Source organism: Hemicordylus capensis, chromosome 6 (genome assembly GCF_027244095.1).
Source record: "Hemicordylus capensis ecotype Gifberg chromosome 6, rHemCap1.1.pri, whole genome shotgun sequence".
Taxonomy (NCBI): domain Eukaryota; kingdom Metazoa; phylum Chordata; class Lepidosauria; order Squamata; family Cordylidae; genus Hemicordylus; species Hemicordylus capensis.
In genome coordinates this window covers 131,190,042-131,210,537 of record NC_069662.1, presented here as the reverse complement: position 1 = coordinate 131,210,537, position 20,496 = coordinate 131,190,042, and the positions used below count along the sequence as shown (strand labels likewise).

Sequence of the window (20,496 nt, the reverse complement as noted above, 5' to 3'; positions counted from 1 at the left end):
GAAAATGTCAAGCAATCTTCATTAACAAGGTAAATAAACTAACAACGTTAATGATCTTACCTCTATAAGTATTTAATGTATTTAATTTATAGAGAGTAGCAAGTTGCTGGTTCGAATCCCCACTGGTAACACCTATATTGGCGAGCAGTGATATAGAAAGGCATCATCTCACACTGCACGGGAGGAGGCAATGGTAAACCCCTCCTGTATTCTACCAAAGACAACCACATAGCTCTGTGGTCGCCAGGAGTCAATACAGACTCGAGGGCACAACTTCACTTTACGGCAATAGAGGCTGGTTATGAATCTTGTCCTGAAAATTCACAGTATTATAACAGAACCATAGCAACAAAGTGTAATTCTGTTGAGTGTCACATGCCAAATCATTTTTTTAAAAAAATTGAATTGTACCCAAATCGAATCCGGGGGGGGGTCTGAATCTGACCAACTAGCACAGGGGCGATTTGTTTTGTCCACAAATCCCCCCAAACTGGTAGATTTGGGTACAAAACCATTTGTACCCAAATCAACTCACACAGACAATAAGCCCAGGCAGTGATTCTCTCAGCAAGCAGGAAGGGGGTGAAAAAAATATCTTCTCTTCTCCTCAATCAGGAAAGCAGGAGTAAAAAGCAGAGAATCTACTCCAGGCAGTAGGCAGGCAAGGCAAAGAAACGCACCTCTGACTCTCTCTCTCTCTCTTCTCCTACGAGGCAGAAAGGTAGAACGGTGGCTGCCTGCCTCCTTAAGTACATTTGAAAATCCCATCGAACTCCCACCATCCTTGTCCCTTCTTGGACCCTTCCCCTAGCCAATGCGGGGTCAGTCACCCCTGGCAACACAAGATTTGAATGGAAACGAGCCAGTCTGGAACCAGGGGGGGAATTACCAGCCAGTTGTTGCACACTGCAAGTCACCAATCTGAAGCTTGGGAAGGCAGGGTTTTAAAAAAAAAAATCCTGACACAAAATGGAGACAGCAAGAGAGCTCGCCACAAAATGGAGGTCTGAATCTACACATTTCCCAGGTCCGAAATCTGGGCGATTTGTTTTGGACCTGAATCTGGCCAACTAGCACAGGGGTGATTTGTTTTGTTCACAAATCGCCCAAAATAGGTAGATTTGGGTACAAATCATTTTGTACCCGAATCGATTCGCACATCCCTACTCTTAGCACTTTTTATCCTAGTGACCACTAGGGGCATTAGGAGTAGTGTCAGGAGGAAGAGTCTTTATTTCCCTCTTGTTATCTCTCCATCTGATCTGGCTTTCTATGATTGGTAGACTGGTATTCTCAGGGCCTATTGTTCTGCCTTTCTTGCTCCCAGACTGCCCTTGAGTTTCTCTGCTGCAGACTCCATTAGCCATGTATTAACTCTCTCCATTAGCTCTCCCTCTCTCCTCTGCACTATGAAGATAGAAAGCTCAAGCACACAGGCTTTCTATCCAAGTATGTAACTTCCCTAATAACGCTTACTTGCTTTTGGATCTTAAATAACTCTCAACTTTTACTGCTCATGAGGCTCTGTTATAATTGGGATTCGTCAAACTCTTCCCCTCCAACATGCTCCCAGAGGTGCTCTTACCCCTGGACCTCCGGGCCAAAGTCCAGGGTCTCCACACACCCTGGGGCCTTCCAAATCCTCTTTAGTCTGTCCCAGGTGGTGTAGTTGCTGGGCTGCCAGCCTGTGTGGCTCCGGGTGGCCAAGCATGACTGTGACCTGTGCCGGGCACCAAGCGTGACCTCTGCTTTAGAGACAAGATTCAAGCAGAACCGGGGGGGGGGTGTCTGTTTGTGGGGAGGCAAAACTGAACATGCCCGGTTCCCTTCGTGTCCAGTTTGGACTCGAACCAAACCAGGCATATTGGTTTCATGCACACCCCTATTCTGCAATAGTGCTATCAGATTCCCAGTGCTGTCAAATTCCTGGTTCTGAGGATTTTCTCCCATTTTTTGTAAACTTCTAAATGCCACGAAATGTGACTAGGCAACACGGTACATGTACATGACAAGAAAAATGCATCAATGTGTGTTGTAGTGGTGCATGCTAGGCACAGAAATTACACTCACATATTGTGCAGTTCTGAATTCTTCTTTTAAGAAGCCCTGACAAAGAGTTCTGTTGGGTTTTAAAAAAAAACAAACGTTGACGTCAGTTTATTAGAAGCAGAAATTCTTGTGGTAAGCCTGAGTAATTTCTTTCCACTTTGGTGAATTCTTTCGGAGAGATTTCCTCTCTTTCAGGGTGGTTTGTTGTTTTTTTTTAAATTCAGCTTTCTGGATTTATTAAGGACAATATGGAAATCAAGCTATGTTGGAGTTAAGTGTTATTCTTTGCCTGGGTTCCACTGTTCATCTCTTCCAGAACTGTCCATGGCCATTTAGGGCTTTAAGGATAAAAAACAGAACTTTGAGTTGGACCTGGAAACCAACCAGAAGCCAATGAAGGTGGTGTAATCTAAGTTGTTTGCTCCATAAGCTTCCCACTTAGAATCTCATGGCTGTATTTTGGACCAGCTGAAATTTTTGAACACTCATCAGAGAAAACCCATATAGAACACATGATAGCAATCTATCTGGATAGCCACTAAAGCATTGATAGGCATGTGTAGACAGTGGACAGGTACAAACAGTTTGTTAGAAATCCCTTCAAAGAATGGTAATTCCAAGGGTTCCCTACTGTTAGAAGAATGTTGAGACCTTGGCAATCTTGATATGGGATGAGTTCAGACAAATAGCTCAGTTCAAGGCACCATGATGGAGTCTAAAGTCTTAGCCTTCAGTGGCCATTCTCTAGCCCCTTAGCTCCTGTACTACCACTCTCCGCTTCCTAAAAAGCCTGATAAACTGGGATCCATGGGTTGAAGGTGCCCTCTAGGTCCACAAATAGCCTCAATACTGCCAACTTGCCCTCACAAGCCAATCCTGAGCCATGGTCCTCTAAGAGAATCCCACAAACAACCAAGATTCTGAGTGGGGGTGGGGAAGGTGCAGAGGTGTATCTAGGGGAAATAGCGCCTAGGGCAAGCACTGAAATTGCGCCCCCTGTCCAAACATCTGACACCATCTTTAAGATAACTTTGCCATAATATCAGCTGTAAAGTACAAGTTAAGCTCGTTAATTTTTTAATACTATTTAGCAGTGGACGTAGCCAGACCAAAAAATGCTGGAAAACGACACATTTCAATATGCTGGGGCTCATGAAATACCCAAATACTATGTGGAGGTGTACTTGGAAAACTAAACAGAAGTGCCTGTCTAATTCTCTACTATGCATTGTAGCATCACTATTACATAAGTTTTTAAAATAAATAGAGAATTTGACTTTTCCCAGATACTCTGAAAATAATTAAAGGATATAAAGAGTAAACTGTGTCACTGCTTGGAATTTATTCTAGTATTTCAGAAAGATAGTTAAAATGAGAGAAAGAGAGCAAGAAACTCCCAGTGGATCTTAATACTAAGGATTTCACACTGATTCAAAGACAAACTCACCATTAATAGCCATATTATCAAGACATCACATTTAACTCACTTATCACAAGAAGCAAAATAAGAGCAAATGAATACAATCCTAGCTCATAAGCTTCAGATCCGTATTCACAAGCCCCGATTCTCTGTACATAGTGCCAATTTGAATATGTGTACAGTGACTTATATTATATTAATTTTAAAAAATTACTGTAGCTCCTTCGGGGGGCTTCCTGTAGCTCCTTTGGGGGGCTTCCTAAAGGCTGTGGGGGGGTCTGCAAAGGTTCCCCCTCCCCCCACTGGCCTCTAGGGCCTCACAGGGACCATTTGAGCATGTGCAGTGGCCATTTTTTTACAAAATATATTTTTTTAAAAAAAAATGGCTGCTGAAAACAAATGGCTCACAGAGGCCATTTGAGCAAGCGCAGTGGCCATTTTGTTTTTGGCAGCCATTTTAAATTTTTTTAAATTTTTTAAAATGGCGCCCCCCTTCAAGTGGTGCCTGGGGCACGTGCCCTGCCTGCCCCACCCTAGATACGCCCCTGGGAAGGTGGGAGTCATGCTAGAGGTGAGCCTGGGTAGGCTGAGGAGGATCATGTGATAAGCAGAGGTCAAGAACAGAGCCAAGGGTCAAACCAAGCAGAAGAATCACAGGTCAAGCAGCCTGGAGGTCAGGAGCATGCCCTATTCACACATTAAGCTCATATGATCTGTGTACAGTGTACACAGGGCTGAGCTGGGCTAGGACTGGAGATTCAAAAGCTGCTGCAATGTAGCAGACCACCACAAGGGGCAGGAGTAAATAGCATCTCAGCCAGCAGCCCTAGGCATTTTTCACACAGCAGGTTTTACAGCGAGTTCAAAGCTGTACCAAAAAACTGATGCAAAAAGTGGGGTTTTTTAAAACCTGGATATAAATCAGGCTACATTCTAACACACAATGAAAAACCTGAATCATGTGTGAAGTGCTCCCGAATAGGTCACAGGGGCTTTGGAGTAAATCTGGCCAATATATGAACGCACACCCTCCATTCCAGAGGAGATGCATGCTAAAAGCCCTGTGTGGAAAATGCCCTGATAAATCCTACATAGAAAACAGATGCTCTACTTCTAAGCCACATCTCCTAATCTTCCTAAGTCCCAGATGTTCACCAGAAACAGCAAGAGAGAATATAGCCCTCCAGTTGTGGTTGGATTACAATTCCCATCATCCCTAGCTATTCACTGTTATCGTTTAAGATGATGGGAGTTGCAGTCCAACAGCTTTAATGCCTCAGGCTGACCATCCTTGGTATATTAGACCCTGCTGCTCCAACGATCCTTTATCCCAAGGGTTCCCAACCTATGACACTCCAGATGTTGATGGACTACAACTCCCATAACCCCCAGCTACAAATTATCATGGCTGGGGAGTTGTAGTTTAACAACATCTGGAGTACCACAGGTTGGGAACCCCTGCTTTATCCCATTCTTCTGGCCAACTAGCTAAAGAGTATAGCTAGAGCCCATTATACTGCAGCAGCAAGGAGAGAAGGATGACCATGAGGACCCTTAGAACTGCACAACAGTAGGGCCTACTGCTGCCTGTTCTTATGGCCTCCAAGATGAGACCTTAGAGCAGGGAGGCTGCAGCACTGGAGAGCTGGTCTTGAGGTCTTGAGCTGGTAGCAAGCATGAATTGTCCCCTTTGCTAAGCAGAGTCTGCCCTGGTTAAATCTGAATGGGATACTACATGTGAGCACTGTAAGAAATTTCCCTCAGGGGATGGGGCCATCTGGCATGCAGATGGTTCCAAGTTCCTTCCCAGGCATCTCCAAGATAGAGCTGAGAGAGACTCTTGCCTGCAACCTTGGAGAAGCCGTTGCCAGTCTGTGTAGACAAAACTGAGCTAAATGGACCAAGCATCTGACTCGGTTTTATGGCAGCTGCCTATGTCCCTGTGTTCCACTTCAGCCCTCCAGTTGTTGTTGGACTGCAACTCCCACCATCCCTGACTTTTGGTCACTGTGGCTAGGGATGATGGGAGCTGGAGTCCAACAACAATGTGGGGGCTCAAGTTGTGCAGCCCTGCCTTAGAGAGAGGCAGAGTCATCACCTGACAACCGACTCAACGCACTGCACTGGCATAGCCACAACCCTGCTGAATTCTTGGGGGGGTGCACACAGCAAGTCTGCAGAAACATTCGCTTCATACCAGACTTTCCCAGTGACTGAAAATTTAGAACTTAGGAGGGAGATCCTCTCTGCTCTCATTGGTCCAGCTCTTTAGATGAGGGTGTGCTTGAGTCCAATTAGCTTGGAATGTGTCATGGTTTCTTTCACAGAAGGCTGGATATTGTAGCTTCACAGGGAGTCTGAGAAATGAGATCCCTACACTCACAGAGAACTACAATCCTCAGCGTTCCAAAATGACCAAATGAATCATCCCACAAGCATTTTCCTCTACTGTAGTGGCTTCCTGCGTATTGACACAATCATGGTAGACCCATATAAAACTGAAGTGGCAAATCCATCATGTGAAGACTATGCCGTCTCAACAACAAATGAGCACTGCGCCTTTAGTCTGATGAGAGATCTAGTGCACACACTGCAATCTAGAAAGCAATTGCTCCTTGTATCTCTCCTGAGTTCGTCTGTTGCACCAGTAACAGATCTCCACACAGACAGTTAATTTCCTTGCAGCCTGATCCTATGCCTGTTTACATGGAAGCAAGTCCCACTGGGCTGCAGCATTACCTCTTTTTCTGCATGCACAACAGTCCCTGTGCCTGATTAACATGGAGCTCTTCCTTGCAGCATCAGTGACAGCAGCCTGGTTTTTCCTTCTAGCAGCTTGGAGGGAGCAAGGAAATATGAGAGTCTGGAAATGGAGCCAAGAAAAGTTCAGCTGGGCCCGCATCGTCTTAAAACTCATCTGGAATGTGACAACATCAAGTACTTTCCAGTGTAAGTTATGGACCTGGAAGCAGCTGCGGAAAGTCTAATCTGCCCATTCTCGAAGCAAAGAAAAAAGTGAACTGCCTTGCATGCTGTGACTTGCATGCCCTGCTGCAGTTCCCCGTTTCTTCTCTCTGCTGGCAGATGCTTGCAACTGTTCTCAGCCTGACTCCATGCAGAGTTAGGCAAGGAGGCTGAGAATAGTTATACCCAAGTTTAACTCCCCCTAGGATTGTGTCATCTGCATATAACCTGCATTGTGCACACCTTGATTTCAATCATTAGAATGCTTATGTAGGATAAAGTGTCCCCTGCTAACCAAGCAAAGAGGCACCTTTTAAAAGTTGTGATTCTGTTATATTTAGCAGGGGGAGAGCAACTGGCCCTATCCAGCCCCAGCACAGCATCACTCCAGTGGCTGTTGCTGGTGCCTGCCTTATGTTTCTTTTAAAATTGTGAGCCCTTTGGGACAGAGGTCCTTTGTTATTTTTTATTTCCCTATGTAAACTGCTTTGGGAACTTTTGTTGAAAAGTGGTATGTAAATATCCATAGTTGTTGTTCTTTAAAAAAAATATTGTAATTATCCAAATATTGAAAAGAGATTTTGGGTTGTTGTTTTTTTTGCTTGGCTTAAGCATAAGTAATGTTGGCTGGGGCTGTGTGCATTTGTGTGCGCATGTGCGCATGCAAGCCAATATGAATTTAAGAGTGAATTGAGCACACCCAGTTGTATGGATGAATAAGTGGGTTATATGGAAAATTAGGTACTCATTCTGGCCTAAAGAGTGTATTTTGAAAGCTCCTGGATTTTGTGGTGGGGAAGCATAAATGACAAGGCTCAAATACCACACTAATATATATATATACCCATCTCCCTTGAGAAGTCCTTAATACTGGGGGAAGTTGAAGGAAAGAGAAGAAGAGAACGACCAGCAGCAGGGTGGACGGACTCAATTACGACAGCAATGAATGCACCACTGTGAGACCTTAAAGGCCAAGTTGAAGACAGATCATCCTGGAGAGAATCTATCTATTCGGTTGCTAAGAGTCAACACCGACTTGATGACACTTAATCAATCAATCAGTCAATCAATCAATCAATCAAAGCAGAGTTCTGCTCATCTACTCTGCCCCAGGCTTGCCACATCTTATGTGTGCTGAACATAACATGCCACTGTTATGACATTCAGACGTTATGTTGTAGAAGTGTAGAGATGTCTGACAGTTGTACTTGTTGTACAGTTGTGAATGCTTATATCTGCATTCATTCTAAAAAATACAGGCCCCTCAAATGCATGGTAGAGGTAAGAAGACTGTTCCTGTATCTGTGTTCAATATATTGTATGAATATAGGAAATGGCTTGACTACCAAGCCAGAGGTTGTTGGTTCGAATCCCCTATGTTTCCCAGACTATGGGAAACACCTATATTGAGCAGCAGCAATATAGGAAGATGTTGAAAGGCATAATCTCATACTGCGTGGGAGGAGGCAATGGTAAACCCCTCCTTTATTCTACCAAAGGCAACCACAGGGCTCTGTGGTCACCAGGAGTCGACACCAACTTGAAAGCACATGTTACCTTTATATTGTATGGACAACTGTACCTGTGTATGAATCTGTACCTGTGTGCACTGTACACCCGTTGTCCTAGTGTTGAATATAATGGTGGGGGGTGCAAGCGCACATATAGTAGACCCAATTGTGCCTGTGGGAACCACCTTGGCATTGCTGAGTGGCCCTGGTGTTATTCTTTTGGCTGCTATTGGGGGTGATGGCAGCAAAATTCTTCCTCCTCCCCTTCTCCTCTGCACCCTCTCCCTTCATGGTTGTTCCCTTGGCTCCAGTGGACCTGAAGAGTCGTCTCCTACACATTTGCAGATGGGGTGGATGGGAGAGAAATAGTGGCAATGAAGCAAATCTCTCACCCAAGAGTCACTCACCACCATGCAAAGGCTACGAGCATCTTACAGAAGTGGTGAGGGATCAGCAGTAAACCCAAGTAAAAGTGGGGTTTACTGCATAAAGTGGTTTAATTTACTGAATAAGTGGTTTACTTTATTAATGGTATGTTTGAGCAGTGTGATGATTGCATATTTTACTATTAGTGTTGCACCTTAAAACTAATCTCTATCTCTAGTTATTTACATAAAAATCAATATGCAGTGTTCCTTAGCTGGATATAAGACCCTATTTGTTCAGATCTATGTTCTATGTCCGGATCTATGTTCGAGAAATCAACATGCAGTGTTCCTTAGCTGGATATAAGATCTTATTTGTAAAATATGTATTCAGCAATCATGTCCAGCTCTAATGATAAATTATTAGGCCCATTCACACGTTATGTTCAACACTGGTACAACAAGCGCACAGTGTACACAGGTACAGTTATTCCCATGTTATGCTGAATGCAGGTACAGAAGTACACTTCCTATCTGTAGCATGTATTTGAAGGACATGTATCTAGGTTCTCTTTTAAAATGAACACAGGTACAATAATCCACACAAACCATGTACCAGCATAATGTCTGAATTGGACTATTGACCAGTTGGTAAGCAAAGTGGCTGACATCCCGAATGACTTACTGAATAGTACAACTGAAGAGTTACTACTAAATTTCAATAGGGCTGCTCTGATGTCAGTCAGTCTCTCTCAATATCCACAGTTAAATATTTGTCAAATAATATTGATTCCAGGGTTTTGGGAATGCACCTCTTTTGTCTGTAGCCCAGCAGTGGTGCAGGTAAGGACATGTTACAGACTGTGTACAACCAATATAGCAGCACATGGTTTACTGCACAGGAAGTAAATCAAATGGAATTCAGTCTCAAATGCCATTGAGTGGGTTCCCCCCACCCCCACTAAGCAGTTAGTATGCCATTGCATTTTGGAACAGCTTTCTTATGCTTTTTTGTTATTCCTCGGTGAACAGGGCTCCATCATGGAATGAAAGAAGACATCTACCTCTCATTAGTAATGTTTGAAAATAGGAAAAGAAAAAATGCATGGATGTTCAGCAAATTATGTTAGAAAGCTGAAATCTGTCAAATACAACTCTTCTGTAACTGGAAATGTAAATTAAGAAGTGGATTGTTTGATTGATTGATTGATGCTGTAGTTACTAACACTGTAGATACTAGCATTTTTTTTCACAACACAATGCAAGCTTTTGAGGATGCAGAGGAAGATCAATAGTGCTGAGTATGTTGTCTTTCAGAAGCAGATCAATTGATCAGTCCAATGGAGGATGGGAAGAGTTGTCCAAACGAAACTCTTGCAGTTCAGAAAATCCACAAAAATTTGGGATAAGCCAAAGTCCTCACTAAAATCTGAATGGACTCCTAATCAGCTCACCTTGATCTTGTAGGACAGTGGTAGCACCAGCTGTCTCCAGCTTTCCCTGCTGAGGGAGTTTTGCTATTTTCCCCACACCACACATGATGAGTTTGAGAAAGGAGCAGGAGGAGCAAAGCACAGGAAACTGCCTTACACTGCCTCAGACCATTGGTCCATCTAGCTCAGTATTGCCCATCTAGCTGGGTATTGTCTATCTAGCTCAGTAATGTCTTTCTAACTTGGTATTGTCTACCCGGACTGGCAATGGTTCTCCAAGGTCACTGTCAGGAGTCTCACCCAGTCCTACCTGGAGTCAATTTTATGTGTATGTATTGAACCTGGGACCTTCTGCATGCAAAGCAGATGCTCCACCACTGAGCTAAGGCCCCAAGCAGTGGCACAGAATGTTGACACCTTTAGAGGGCTCATTTTAAACTTCTCACTGCACTCTCAACAGCAATGGGAGCTTCTCATCTATGTTTGGAACATTGGGGTCTGTAATATTAATTCCTCCTCGCTGAAAGGGTTGAACCAGAAAAAAATAAAACGCTGTAGATACTAGCATTTTTTTCATAACACAATGCAAGCTTTTGAGGATGCAGAGGAAGATCAATAGTGCTGAGTATGTTGTCTTTCAGAACCCTGGAGGGGTTTTAAGGGTTTAACCCCCCGTTAAAAGTCAGGTTTTAAGGAAAGGTTTTAAGGGCGAGAAATGTCAGGGGTGACCAATCTGAAGTTCTCCGGTGACCAATCTGAAGTTCTCCAGCACTTGCAGCTGGGGAGGATGATGGGAGTTGTAGTCCAACAACAACTGGAGAGCCACATAAGAACATAAGAAAATACTTGCTGGATCAGGCCCAAGGCCTACCTAGACCAGCATCCTGTTTCCCACAGTGGCCCACCAGACCCTGGGAAGCCCAGAAGCAGGAGATGATGAAGGCATGCCCTCTCTCCTGCTGCTGTTCCCCAACAAGTGGTATTCAGAGGCATCCTGAGCCTGGAGGCAGCCTATCGCCATCAAGACTAGTAGCCATTGATAGATCTGTCTTCCATAATTTGTCTAAGTCCCTTCTAAAGCCATCCAAGCTGATAGCCATTTCCACATCCTGTGGCAGAGAATTCCATAGATTAATTATGTGCTGTGTGAAAAAATACTTCCTTTTGTTGGTCTTAAATTTCCTGCCCCTTAGTTTCATGGGATGACCCCTGGCTCTAGTGTTGTGAGAGAGGGAGGAAAATGTCTCTTTCTCCACTCTCTACACACCATGCATAATTTTATAGACCTCTATCATGTCTCCCCTTTGTCACCTTTTTTCTACACCGAACGTGCCTTGCCTCACAAGGAAGGTGCTGTGTGCCCATGACCATCTTGGTTGCCCTCAGATTAGCTTCCTCAATGTATGTGCCTAGACTGGCTATAGTTACTCAGCAGTCAGGAATAGCAGTTCTACATATGCTTAGAAATGCTCTCTTCTTGATCATTGCTTCCCACCTTTCCAAGACTGAGCACTGACACCATCCATGAGCAAATTCCCAAGCTAAGCCTTGGTGGGTTTCGCTATGCTCAGGAGTTGCAGGCCCTCTCAGTTTAACTTGTTACTGCTGGTTGTTCTGACTGGGCAAGAATTTCTTTGCAGTGTAACAAAAAAACAAAAAAAAAAAAGGAGGTGGTGATGGAAGAATTACAGCCTGCAGGCATCTCCCTTCCCTCCCCCTTTTTGGGGGAAACGGGGAGGGAATGAAGTGAGCTAGGCTTCTACTGCAGAATCTTTGGGAAGAGAAGCAGCTCCAGGAATGGAGTTTCTCTGCTGGAGGTGGCCCAGCCAGCAACATCCCTTCACATGCCAAAGTGGCTGCCTCTCCAAGGGAGGGACAAGAAGGAAGAGACACCCCTTTGGATGGAGCAGGTTTGGCACATTGGAGTGACCACGTCAGCCACCACAGAATGGCAGCTATGGAGGGGTGGAAGTGGGGAACTCAGGACAGCCATCGATGAGGCGACAGTACCCAGCCAATCTAAGGAGGCAATGGAGATCTGGGTGGGGGAGAGGGGAGGATCTATTTGGATGCTAACTTGGTTGAAATCTTAAGCACGTTTTCTTGGATCCTTTGAAATCAACGGGACTTATTAGAGCATAACTGAGTTTAGATGTCAGCAAAGACCCTGCTAGATTCTGACAAGCTCCCGCTCCCAAATTCCTTGAGGAGCTACAGTCCCCTTGAAAGCTGAGGGTGGGAGGGGAGCAATGCTGTAGCTAGGCAATGAGATGGATTCATCTGGACTAGAGAACAGATCCTTGCTGAACTTCAGACTGGAAAGACATTATTTCTCAGTTTCCCTGTCTATGAAATGGGAACCTTTCTCACTAGGTTATTTTGTGATGACAAGTAAGATCAGAACTTTGGATAAAGGTCTTATATGGGACTGTCTTTAAACCATCACATGCTGACTAATCAATAGGTTAACCCCAGGATATAAAGAGGATTTTTTTCATAGACTTGGGGCGGGGGGAGTAACCCTACTAGAGGAGGATCAGGTAGAACTCACTCATATGATTCAAGTGAAATGGTTACATAGCACAGAGCCAAAAATTGGAAGAAGACATTTTTTGTTCCTTGTGTATGTCCACGGTTGTAAAGAACAGCATAGATGAGGAACTCATCCCTAGATACGAAGGGTGGGGGGGGGGTGTCCCCTACACCCTAGGGTATTATAAAACCTATATTGTTAATGAACTAAAAGATTAACCATCCTGGTTAAGTGAAGATGGTGCTGATGCATTGGCTGCTTTGGTCTCCTCCCAGATACTCTGGTGTGGAAGGACTGAAAGCGGGTAGGTGGGATAAAGGTGTGGGGGGGAGGGAAGAGAAGGAACCTGTATGAGAGTGCACAGGAGGAGTCGATTTTTCAAGCTGCAATCCAACAATTCATTTGCGTCCAGAATAGTCCCACTGACGTGGCCGCTCCAAAGAGAGTGTGGGATGGATGGATTGTGTGGCCTCTATACAGATTTGGCTCGACTAGCCTGAAAGGAAGGAGCGAGGCTTCGTTTGCTTTCTGGGATGCGCTGAACAGGCTGAGCCGTTTGGGGTGTCCCAAGTACCATCGGGATCCAGGTGCCTGCGTGGCTTTGGGGGGTCTCCTTCCCCGTTCGCGCCCCGCCTGCTCTCTCCTTTCACCTTGATGGCAGGACCTGGACAGCTCCTGCTTTGAGCGCTCCTTGCTTTGCTGACTGCCTGCATAAAAGTCCCAACGTTTCCCAACCAACGTGCAACCCACAAAAGAATATATACATATAGGAGGGGCGGGGGGGGGAGAGGGAGAGAGAGGTTCCAGACAGCCAGTCAGATGTTCCTTTAGAATGCCTCAAAGTGTCCACGTCCTCAAAAAGCATGGAACCAATTTAACACACACACCCCTCCAGCCTCCCTCCCCCCCTCCTTCCCTCCAAGCATCCCACCCCACCCCCTTCCTCTCTCTCCCTTTCTGCCTCCATCCCTCCCGGCAGCTGCCAGAACGGCTGGGGGACAGGTTGGAGGGAACGGTCACGTGACGAGCCCCGGCTCCTCGCAGCCCACCCCCCACCCCTCCAGCTCCGCGCCTCTCCCATTGGCTGCGACGCGTTCGACGGCCCTGCCAGCGCTGGGAACCTCCTGCCGTATAAATAGGGCCGTCGAGGGCTATATTATTTTAGCATCCCGGGCAGCAGGTTTCTGCTAAGTTTGGAGTTACTCGCCACCACGACTGTATGCCTGCGTCCCTTAGGTAATTGCTCACCACCGACCAGGGACTCTGAAACACAAGGAGTCTGCATGTCTAGCAAGTAGACATGCTCAGCTTTGTGGATACACGGATTTTGTTGCTGCTCGCAGTAGCTTCATGCCTAGCAACCAGTCAATGTAAGTGCCTTCAGATTGTTTGGAGCCGGGTGGGCAGGGGGGAGGGATACTGTCCTGCCCCTGGATTGCGCCCTAGGTTCCCTTTGGGCGAGGGGAGAGTGTGGAAAATCTATAGTACAGATCTAGGAGGGTTTGAAAACGGAAGAAACTGCAACCCAGTACTCTTTTGCCCCATTGACTTGAGTTGGGCTTCTCCAAAGTGGTTCGGGAATTGTCTCTCTCCTTCGCATCTAATGGAGCAGGCAACGATCTTTTCCCTAACCTTTTCCCAAAGTTGCAGAAACTTTTTCCTGGCTCAGATATGTAGTCGTGCTGGCAAGAAGCCAAGCAGTCTCCCCTTCCCTCCCCTCCCACATACTCCGCCCCTCCTCCTCCTCCACCCTTCCCCCCAAAAATGGAATTTTAAAACAGAACCTGTAACTTAAAGTGAAATCTTAAAACTTGTTTGAAGAAAAAAAAAAAAGCCCGGTTGAAGATGGGGATGGTAAACAGATATCCTAAATGCATCCACGTTATTTTAAAATGACAGAGGAGGGTTGTAGAAAATAACAGACCACCAGAACCTTAAAAGCAGTCGCTTTTTAGGGCGTTGTACATGATTTTTTTCTGTGGAGTTGGAGCGCTGCGGAAGATGCTCACAAGGCGCCCTCTAGAGGGAGGAAAGTGGTAGCGCGGGAGACCCGACGTTGAGAGTGTGGAGTCCAGATGGACCACCTCTGGTGACAATATTATTTCTGTGAGATAATTTAGTTTCTTGCACACAAAAGGAGACGGGGGAGACTCCTTGTGAGCGATTCTCTTGGGAAAAGTCATTTAAAATGTTTTGGTTTTGATGTTTCTTGGGAAGCGAAGAAGACACTTTGGGAAACAGCAACAACCTGGCAAGAAATATGATCTTTTCCGGATTTTTTTGCAGGGGTGGGGTGGGGGGGATAAACAAATATTCCTAATGGATATGCCAGGAATCTTCTGTCACCCTTTATTAAGCCCTAGCGACCTCTGCTGGTAGAGAAGATAGGGGAAAGCCTTCCCAAAATAATGTTCTCCCTGACAAAATGCCACAAGAGCAATCCTAAAGAGTCATTTTTAGGTCATTACCTAAATAATATTCTCTGAAATCATCTTCATTCCTAACTGCCACGTGTCTGTTTCTAGGTAGTGAGTGAACATTCAACTTGGTCTGGAGTCCAGGACTGCACAACTTGGGCCATCCTGCAGATGGTGGAATACAGTTCCCATCATCTCTAAATATTGGCCATTTTGGCCAGGGATGATAGGAGCTGTAGTCCAAAAACAGGCAGAGGGCCAAAGTTGTACAGCCCAGGTTGCCAACTTGGTCCAAGCAAATGGATATTTATTACATTGGTATCTCAGTGTAAGGTCAAAACGATGTTATATCCTCATAACTGTCCTAGGAGTTCAGTTAGACTGAGATAGTAACTGATGCCAGGTCACGTCTGAGCCTCAAAGCTGAGCATGGTTTTAAACTACAGTTTCTAGCATCCAAACCAAATTCTCTCACCTGTACACCACACGGAGTATGATGGTAAACTCTGACTGGAGAGATCATTTCTTTTATACCATGACTATCGGTGTAGGAGCAGGACAGCTTTAACACTACACCTGACTAAAAGAGTCCTGTGTGACTCCAAAACGTCCACGTCACACGAATGGAAGTTAACCCACAAAAATGTTATCATCACCTTACCTATATTACAGTGCTGTCTAAGCCAATTGAGAACTATAACCTATATTGTATCTCTTAATATGTACAGGTTATAGTCCTCAATTGGCTTAGACAGCACATCCATGAGTCAGTAACTCCTCGACTACTTCGTACATTGCATAAGACAAATCCTGCATATACTGCAAAAGAAGCCTTTACATTGTCTGACAGACGACTGGATTTATTAAAACACATTATCAGACTGGGATTCTGTTTCCAGGTCTGCACAAATTTAGCCCTCCTGCAGATGTTGGACTACAACTCCCATCATCTCTGACTATTGGCCATTGTGTCTCAGGATGATAGGAGTTGTGGTCCCAAAACAGCTGAAGGGCCGAAGTTGTGCAGCCCTGTGTTAGGGTTAATGAGACTGATGATTAACCACTGGCCAGAAATAATTGAGGACCATCGTCTTGCAAACTGCATTATAGATCATCAGTGTTATACGCCCTTCCACAATGGTAACTATCTTCAGATTTACTTCTCCCTCTAGTGGCAAGGAGAAAGAAAGGCAGTTTTGCCAGCGTAGTCAAACTGAGAAATACTCTTGCCCAAACGATTTAGCATTTGTATAGCATTTTTTAGTATCCAAGTGCTTCACCTGTGTTACCTTGACATGATCTTTATAACAACCTTGTGAAATAAATATATCCTCATATTGCAGCTGAGACTGAGTAGTTTGCCTCAGGCCACCCAGTGAATTCAAAGCAGAGGAAAGAGTCCAACAGAAGTCCTAATTTGCAGCTCAGCTATTAAACTGCACCAGCTTCTCATGATGATGCAGTTCTTGATAAGCCACCCCTCCCTAGCAAGCTCCATTTCCCAAAAGAACATGATCAAAAAGAATGTGGGATCCATCATCCTATAGAAACATGATTTTGACATAATAATCTGGTGCTTTAAAATGTGCATGAATCTGCCTAAGATAATAAGAATGTACTAAATTAGTCATTTCCACCATGACCTGTTTTTCTAAGAGCGTTCTTCTGATTCAGATCAGTTAAACCTTCTGTTATCACCATTCTGCATTATTAAATTTTAAAAGGTCCATTTGAGAAATTAACAAGAGATCCACAGGCTCTCCATCAATCAATTTGACTTAAATGGGGTTCCCAGCCTTAGGTCCCCAGGTGCTGTTGGCCTGTGACTTCCATCATCCCCAGCCACAATGGCCATTATTGCTGGACTACAACTCCCATTATCCCCAGCCCCAATGGCCATCATTGGACTGTAGCTCCCATCATCCCTGGCCACGTCAGGGAACCCAAGGTTGGGAACCCCTGGACTACAATCTATAAATACAACAAATATTTATATACCACTTTTCAACAAAAGTTCCCAAAGCGGTTTACATAGATATAAATAATTTTTTTTAAATGGCCCCCTGTCCCCATAAGACAGATGCCAACAACAGCCAGTGGAGGGATGCTGTGCTGGGGATGGATAGGGCCAGTGGCTTCTCCCCCTTCTCAAAAAAAGAGAATCGCCGCTTTAAAAAGGTGCCTCTTTGCTCAGTTAGTAGGGATATAGCTTTAAAGCACTTTTGCCCTTCTCACTTGCTCACTTCAGTGGACCATGCACTCCACTAGACCATGCACTCTTGCCATTCAGAGCAAGTAATAGTTCTCTCTGGGCTTTTCAGACTCACCACTCTGATGTCACTGTGGCACAGGAATCTGTAGGGGCAGGTACTATTGCCAGATCCCCAAACTGGAAGCTCTGCTTGACGGAGGAGGAATAGCAGCAGTGGCGCTTTTTTCTGTGCTGCTCCAAAGGAAGCTTCACTTCTCTTGCCTTCCGTAATAAGCAGCAACCTAGCTGCATCTCGCAGCAGGAAGCAGAGGAGGATGGGGAAAGGCACCACTGGAGGAGCAGGACAAGAACCACCACTCCAGCAACCTTCCTCTCTGTCTCTGGGCCCTTAAAGCGACAGGCAGAGCTGCTGGCCTGGCCTGGCAACCATATCTGCAAGGCCTCATTCGAAAAATCAGAAAATGCCCATTTTCAAAAGGTGCAGTGCTGTGGAGGCCTACAGTATGATACAGTTACAGTATTACAACTGGTTCAAAAGAGCTGCTGTCTGCATGCCTAATAGGATTTTTGATCTTTTTCTTGGAACAGCAGACCCTATTCCTTTCCTCATAAACTACTTCCAAAACGCCACTCAGTTTCAAAAGTAGTTTTTTTTACCATGCTTTGAGCAGGAGAGGCTGCTATTTGCCCCTGCTAACTTGGCAAAGAGGCACCTTTTAACGTGGTGATTCTCTTTATTTAGCAGGAGGAGAGTAACTGGCCCTCTCCACCCCCAGCACAGTACCTCCAGTGACTGTTGCTGGTGTCTATCTTGTGTTTCTTTTTAGATTGTGAGCCCTTTTGTGACAGGGATCCATCTTATTTATTTATTATTTCTCTGTGTAAATCACCATGAGGCATTTTTGGAAGGGTAGTATAGAAATTGAATTATTGTTATTATTATTATTATTAATAATAATAATAATAATTTGAGAAATCGGAATCTAAAGCCTTCTTGGGTGCAGCTAACTAGTTATCTGGATCCTGGCCTATAATAAGATCTGGACTTTATGCACTGGGACAATTCCTTCTCTAGTTTGAAGCTTAGCAGAATAATTATTGAAAAAGAAAGCAAATTTATTTGTGGATGAATATCTAAATTTCAGAATTGCAAAAGTTTCTGTATCATCTCCCAGTAATAGTATTCAAGGAATTGTAGTATATGACATAATCATCTGATCAAGGAGGCTTAAAACAGAAGTAGCTTAAGCATTATTTAAAAGAATATTGGGAACAGCAGCCTTGACTTGAATAAGGTCAAATCCTGAACTTGCTGGCATTGGCTTTCCTGAAATATATGTGCTTCTTCTTTTAAAGAGGGCCTTTACAAGGGGTGTTGCATGGTCAGCTTCCTAGAGTCCATTATGGCTGCGGTCCAAAGACCAGAAGCAGAAAGTGCTTCTTCTGTGAGTTCTTAGAAGGGGATTCCTCTTTCCTCTCATGCAACATCAAATCTCACTGGACGGGGGATCCTCTCACCTTCAAGAGTAGCTTTTATTGGGGTGCAAGGAGCATCAGCATGAAAATGGGCCAGAAAGCCCCAGTTCCCCGACAGTTTTCCATGCTCGGGCCTCTGGAACCTGGCTCTGACTTTTATAAAGTGAAATGTAACCTTTTATTAAATATATATTTTAAAATCAGTCACAAGTGCTTTGGAAATGTCTTTCCAATTTGAATGGGCCCTCAGCAGCATGCTGTGGTGATCATAAGTGAATCAGCTGAACACTGGATTTCATGTTAGTCTTTCTGTTCAATGAAATCATTTTCATTTTAAGAATTATGATCACGATGGTTTCAATGCAAAATGCTTTGTGACTTATAATTTCCTGTTTTTTTTTCTTTTTCCTTTTTTGTTTTCCAGATGTAGATGAGGTCAGTACAATTATTCTTTAAAATATGCTGTGCAGCCTGTTGTATAGAGGAGATTGTGTATAATCTTTCAGAATAGCCATTACTAACCACGGTACCTAAAACATGCATGGCCAAACTGCTGGTTACTAAGCATCCAAGGGACTGCCCAAAAACGTACCCACCCCTAATATCCTAATAGGGCATCCTTCTTGAAAAAAAGCTACCTGTGGAGGTGAATGTAAGATTGAGAGGGTATTGCACAGCCACTGTAGTACTAGCAAGAGTCACGGTGCATTGACAACACTTGGATACCGATAAGCAGATTTCCAAGACAGAGTATCTTTAAAAGCTTCATTGCATCAGAAAAGCATGAATGAATGCAGGTATGATTTTGATAATGCAGTATCTCATTTGCATGATATAGCAAATGCTAATTAATTTAGTTTTATCTGCTAAATAAAGATTGATTTAAGTTGGCTGGATAATTCTTGAATTTGCAATGAACTAGTGATAATTTTAGATTTTCTTTGACATTATATTCATTCCTTTCTAGGAAACAGGAGGACGGAGGGTAAGCAATTTTAAGAGTTTTTATATAACAATTTTGGAGATATAGTCCCATAGGAATCTTAAAGAGACTCTAGACCTCTTTAAAGGTCTAGAAAATAGTATTTTAAAGAATAAAAATAGTAAAAATGGTATTTTAAAGAATAACATCAGGTCCCATTTACTTTAATGTCAATCCAAAACAGAAACCTGAACTTGGAAATAAATCCTATCAATTTCAAATGAACTTTTTAGAAGCATAGCTGAGATTCTAAGCACAATGAAAGCCTGATCATAGGCATGTGTATACAGAAGTAAGTTCTACTGACTTCAGTGGAGTTTACTCCAAGTAACTGTGAACAACATTACGTAGTTGAACATACATTTCTCTAAAACTATTGAGATTTCTGATGTATGTAAGATTCTATTCCAAGAGGGATGAGGTCAGAATCTGATGTTCTGTACATTCAAGTTGAATCAGGATTCACAGAAAAGAAATGAACCTAACAAATTAGGGTTTTTTCCCCTTTAAAAAATGTAGGCTTTCTCAAAAATTATTGATATTCAAGACTTGTGCAAATTATTTGTTTATGAAATATGTTTAAGGAATGTACATGATTGTTTTAGGGATTAGATGTATAATCAAAGAACTAATCAATAGCAGATTTTTATTTGTGTAAGCATTGCCACTGATCATTCAATTTTTATGAAAGTACTAGTGTGTTCGTCTTTTTTTCCTTTCTCATTAAATTATACTACCGGCAAACTACTAATAATGTCTGTCAGTGATACATAGGATAGAGTATTTTTTCACGTTTTCCTTAATGGACTAGTCTAACCGATACAATTGGTTAAAAAGTTTGCTTGAGAGACTCACCCCACAAGTTATATTTTTCTTTTCTTTTTTCAGGGTCCCAGAGGAGACAAAGGACCACAAGGAGATAGGGTGAAGTCCCATTATTGTGTCCATATTACTTGTTACAGTTTAATGATTACTAGATAAATGGGGGGATAGCTCATCAGTCATGGCTGTATGCATAAGAGAGGGTGGAAAACCTCAGTTATTTGAACTTTGATACTAAATTTTTCAGTGATTTAAAATCATTGTGCACCCCTCATGTGCCGATGTGAAAGGGCACTGCACTTTGTACAGTGT

At 43.8% G+C, this 20,496-nt stretch overlaps 1 protein-coding gene across 1 annotated transcript in view; it reads left to right on the top strand.

The window, feature by feature from the left end:
* Nucleotides 1-6,249: 6,249 nt before the first annotated feature.
* COL1A2 (collagen type I alpha 2 chain) overlaps nucleotides 6,250-20,496 on the top strand; it is a 91,599-nt gene continuing 77,352 nt past the window's right edge. The window contains exons 1-4 of the mRNA XM_053264704.1: nucleotides 6,250-6,418; nucleotides 18,805-18,815; nucleotides 19,348-19,365; nucleotides 20,251-20,286. Of these exons, the coding sequence (XP_053120679.1) occupies nucleotides 6,250-6,418; nucleotides 18,805-18,815; nucleotides 19,348-19,365; nucleotides 20,251-20,286 (234 nt within the window). The remainder of the gene's footprint in view (nucleotides 6,419-18,804; nucleotides 18,816-19,347; nucleotides 19,366-20,250; nucleotides 20,287-20,496) is intronic.